Source organism: Helianthus annuus, chromosome 15 (genome assembly GCF_002127325.2).
Source record: "Helianthus annuus cultivar XRQ/B chromosome 15, HanXRQr2.0-SUNRISE, whole genome shotgun sequence".
In the NCBI taxonomy this organism is placed as follows: Eukaryota; Viridiplantae; Streptophyta; class Magnoliopsida; order Asterales; family Asteraceae; genus Helianthus; species Helianthus annuus.
This window is the reverse complement of record NC_035447.2, coordinates 42,128,805-42,134,130: the sequence shown is the minus strand read 5'-3', so window position 1 is coordinate 42,134,130 and position 5,326 is coordinate 42,128,805. Positions and strand designations below refer to the sequence as shown.

At 36.7% G+C, this 5,326-nt stretch overlaps 1 protein-coding gene across 1 annotated transcript; it reads left to right on the top strand.

Annotated features, from left to right (window-relative positions):
* Nucleotides 1-1,229: 1,229 nt before the first annotated feature.
* On the top strand, nt 1,230-2,129 carry LOC110945038 (protein DOG1-like 3). The gene has a single exon (XM_022186677.1). The coding sequence runs from the start codon at nt 1,230-1,232 to the stop codon at nt 2,127-2,129; it is 900 nt and encodes a 299-aa protein (XP_022042369.1).
* The last annotated feature ends 3,197 nt before the right edge of the window (nt 2,130-5,326 follow it).

Genomic DNA, 5,326 nt, shown 5'->3' with positions numbered 1-5,326 from the left:
ATATTGGCCAAGCACGTGCGGAATAAACATGGAATATGCTCCAGGAATATCGCTAAGACCAGGTCCAAGCTCGTACTCCTGCAAAATAACATTATATTCAAAGTAGACAATCGTTAGAATAATGATCCTTACTATGATCCATGATCTTGGTCCTGCAACACTTCTGAGAATCACAAGCTAAAACAGAAGCAAAGATCACTAAACCCAACAGTAACTGAGGATCACTGATCATTGGTAAATCCACCCCTAACACCTATAAAACAATAATATAATGTCCATGAAAAAAGGACCACTTGCAATCAATCTTAACCTTCACTTTCCACTTCAAATATATACGTCGACTTGTCTCTAAAGTTTAATATATCTGCATTTTAATACACTATGCTTCTTCCAATAACAACACTCGAGTTTGGATTTTTGCTATTTCCCTACCATTAGTTCCGAATACTTCTATTATACTATACGCGTTTATACAATTACTCTACAAAAAATTACTCTATAAGAGTAATTTTGATAATTACTTATAATTATAAAAATGACATCGTGCTTTTTAGCTTTTCCTTCGGTTCATATATTTAGTATGTTTAATTTATTTGTATTTGATCTAATCTTATATTTATAATTTATTACTTATTTTATCAAAACCTCCATTTGTAAACTAAATGAGAGGAATTTATCCCTTTATGTTTCTTGTTTTTAGTTGTTAAGAGACCCATATCTGTAGATGGGAAATACAAACTTAGATTTTATACATCAAACAAAATCAAAACTTAAAAATTTTTATCTACATCTGTATTTTATATAAACCAAAACCGAAAACATTGCCCTAGAAGGTTTTGAATTTCAGAATTTTACAAAACAATCGGTTTTAGCTACCTACCTTGAGAATGATAAGTTAGTTAAACTGTACACTTTGTTCAATTATATACATACATGTAACTATAACTAAATCAAATGATGTACTCACAACTTCTAAAATTCTTAGAAAGAAAATATTAAGATATCCGTAACTAGCATACGCATGCCTGTCAACCAGCATTCGCCCATGGTTTCACCGGGTTCATGCATGCATAGAAACCCTAGCGGTTTTCATGGAAAGGTTCACATTCGATTCAACCTGCACCCCCAATCAATTCTCTGCAACTTGCAATTTCTATAAATATCTCTTCTCAACCTTCGTCATCAATATCACCTCAAACATTCTCCACAAACAAATCTAAACACTCACCATGATACTTGACACCACACCTTTCATGGCGGACGAGGAGCCGATAGCCTCCTCCTCTAGTAATCCTCCTCCTACATCTTCCGAATCATTCAACACATTCTTTGAAAACTGGCTCCGCGAACAGAACTCGCACCTCGAAGAACTCGTGACCGCCGCTAACAACCACAACAACAACAACAACAACGAAAACGACGCCGTTCTGTTACAACTAATCGAAAAAGTTGTACGGCAGTACGAACAGTACTACCGAACAAAATCCGATTGGGAGAAACGAGACGCGATCGCGATGTACACTCCCTCATGGCTGAGCAACCTCGAGGACGCGTTTCTATGGATCGGTGGATGGCGACCGACGTTAGCGATTCATTTACTCTACTCTAAATTAGGTATTCAGGTAGACGCGAAGCTCGATGATCTAATTCGCGGTATAGCTACCGGAGATTTATCCGATTTGGCGCCAAAACAGATGGAGAAAATTGATGAGTTGCATAGGAAAATAATACATGAAGAGCGAGTGTTGACGGAGAAACTGGCGAAAGTGCAGGAGACGGCGGCAGATAGGTCGATGGTGGAGCTTTCGATTGCGGTATCGGAGATGATGAGGAGTGGTGGCAGTGATGGGGGAGAGAGTGAGGAGAGGGTGGAGGAGGTGCTGGAGGTGAAATGTGGTGAGATGGAGGAGTTGTTGCATATGGCAGATCATTTGAGATTGGAGACGTTGAAGGCGGTTATAGAGATATTGACGCCGATACAGGCGGTGCATTTTTTGATTGCTAAGGCGGAGCTGTATCTCCGGTTGCACGAGTGGGGGAAGAAGAGGGGTACAATAGGCAAGGGAGTTAATTGGAGCTGCATGTCTGGTTGCGCGCGAGTGGCGGGAAATCCAGTTTTTAAGTTTTAGACTGTTGTCCGGTTTTGGTTTTTGCGTGTGTGTTCAGTTATAAGTTTGTTCATTTAGGTTTGAAATGCTAGAGCCTCTAGAAATATTTCAAAATAATTAGGCTCAAAACTTTTGTACTAAAGTTTTTGTTAATCATCTTTTTAATAAACTCGGGCATAAAACTCTTGGCCTAAAATAATGAATTCGAACTATATATTTAATAATAAACATTTGAAAAAGTCTGGAGTTGATGGATTCAGTTCACATATTAGACAAAAATTTCACGTATTATGTGACAACTCGTATTTTGAACCTATCTATGTGTAACGTTACGTGATTATGTGAACTTTATTTGAATAACATGTTATACGTGCCTCGTGTAAATTGTGTAATGTACGAATGTTATGTTATGTGTATATGTTTGTATGATCCGATCGCACAACAACCATCACTCGATCGCACAAGCCCATTTGGGCCGTATTGCTTTTATAACCGAAACCAATAGGCAGCCGAGTGGGGCTCGGCCCATCTTGATGTTCACATAACACTTAGGGGTAGTAACCACCTCTCACTTTTATCAAAATCACAACACACACAAAACCCTAGCTCTCCCTCTCCCTCACGAACCCGACGGCAACAATCATTGGCAATCGAATATATTGTTTTCACTCGGATTGGCCTTCCTTGTTTCACCTACAAATCGGTTAGTGTATTACCATGAACGTATGATTGTTAATATGTTGGATTGCATGTTTTACATTATGATTTAAGTGATGATGTGTGTTTAATCAAAAGGTTAATCAATGAGTTTAGTGTTCATAATCGGCTGGTATGTGTGTTTTGGAATATGTTCATGTTAATCGGATGTTATGCCATAGATTCGGGTATTAGAATTGATCGGCTATGAAGTTGTTATGTTTTAGGGTTTGATCCGATTGATTTTTGATGGGTAAGTTGTTGTTCATGAATGGTTCGATTAGGGTTCTTGAGAAAACGATTGAAATATGCTTGTTTGATCGATTTAGGGTTGTAAATGGAAACTGTTAAATAGAAACCTTGTGACAAAATTTATTGTTGATTAATTGGAAACAATGTAACTAATATGCATGAGATTAGGAAGTGTTTAATGATTGCATGAAATCCGGAATTTTAAACCCTTTTGTGTATCTGCCGAGCAAACCAAGGTGAGTTCACACAGCCAAGGCATGGGGTTCACAGGGTGGGAATGGGATTTGGATGATTTATTCGTACATACCTAGTTAATAGAACCTAATGATATGGTCCTCGGGTGAGGAAGAGTAATGATAAGATACGGCTAGACTAGTATACCAATTGAACTGATCTTCGCACACACGCCAGGGGTTGGCCGCGATATTATGACTAATCATTCGCACACATGCCTAGGAAGGCCACGAACTATACATACTAAGACTTCGCACACATGTCAGGGTGGTCGCGATACAAATATACATAGTCTAGGACATTTGGGAATATTTCCCCTAATCTTCGCATACATGCCGAGAGGGCCGCGATGGAAACTAATACGAAACATGACTTAACGAACGAACATAATGCTACTCATACTATTACAATTACTGAACTGTACACTGTGAACTCGCTCAACTAGTTGTTGACTCTCTGCTGCATGCCTTGCAGGAACTTAGGTACTTATGGAGCTTGCACAAGGAGGAGCAGGTCGTTGTGGACAAAGATTCGTGAATGCTTGTTAAACATTTATGACATTACACACTTAATACTTATGTTTGGGTTTTTACATTAATGCTTCCGCTACTTGAATAAAGTTTGGTTGAACATCAATCGTATTGATTTGGGTTTTATGAACTACTTTAACTATTATACACTATGTTCGATATGATTGATGGCTTGATCCTGGTCATGTCACGTCTCCAAGCGGTGGTACTTCGCGGGTGGATTTTGGGGGTGTGACATATTACCTGAGAAATTTATTCATAGACCCTTAAATCTTTTCAAATGTAAGGTTATGCTTCATAATGCAATTTTAAAAAGGTTATCCTGTATGTATTGATGTGTGAAATATTAATGCGCCTAAGAAACATTTTCACTTGCTTAACTTATCAATTGTCATAATTCTATAGATTACTCATTACTGTGAAAATACCATGAATACACTGTAAAACATGAAAAACATCACCAATCCAAGGGTTGAAACAGTGACAACCACTTTTACCATAAACACATTCAATTTAAAAATAGAGTTTTGGAATAAGTTATGTTTGTGTTAGGACCTATAGGTTTATGGATTAGTAGGATAATGAACCATGATTATTATTATTATTATTATTATTATTATTATTATTATTATTATTATTATTATTATTATTATTATTATTATTATTATTATTATTATTATTATTATTATTATTATTATTATTATTATTATTATTATTATTATTATTATTATTATTATTATTATACAGATTCCGGATCTCATCTCATTCTCTTTTCTTATTATCTCTCTTTTGAACACAAACACCACCATGACACCACCTCCACCTGTCGCAACCCCCGCCCCCTATCTGCCCCGAGAACGGGCGGCCGCGAAAATCAGTATTGGTGGTATCGGTGTTTATCAAGTTGGCAGCGGAAATTACATTAGGACCGTAGTTAGGAAATATGTTATCAGAGTGAAACACCATATTTTATATAAATAAATATATTGTGATAAAATCCAAGTTTTCATTACAAACTGTTTTATAGGGGTAAACCCCATTTTATTGAAATAAAACATCTTCTTTATTTAGGTAACTTTTATAGCCACTTTTCCAAGCCTTCAGTGCTGTCCAGCTGTCTTCTAGTTGGCTTTCACATTTTGTTACCTGAAACGCGTTTAAAAACATTTGTCAGTGGGAAATACTGGTGAGTGAATCCCAGTTTAATCAAGAAGAGTTTTATCATTTAACAGTATTGAGAGCGATTACATTGTTTACATCTACACAATTACTCATTCAGTATTGTCATTCCTGACTGGTGGGTCATATTATCCATTGGCTAACTCTTTGTCCAATGGTAACGTATTCCATATTTTGTATACAAAAACCCAACATACCGGCAGTAGTTGAAGAATTACAAAGACTCAATCATTGCTTAATCTCATTGTAAAATATTTAAGGTTTTGTAAAAACAGTTTACAAAAAGGAGATTACTCACATTGCTGTCTACAGTTTTCCTTTAGGGTT

Bases quoted from the DNA above. Each gene is read 5' to 3' on its own strand.
- LOC110945038 (XM_022186677.1), top strand. From the start codon at position 1,230: ATGATACTTGACACCACACCTTTCATGGCGGACGAGGAGCCGATAGCC.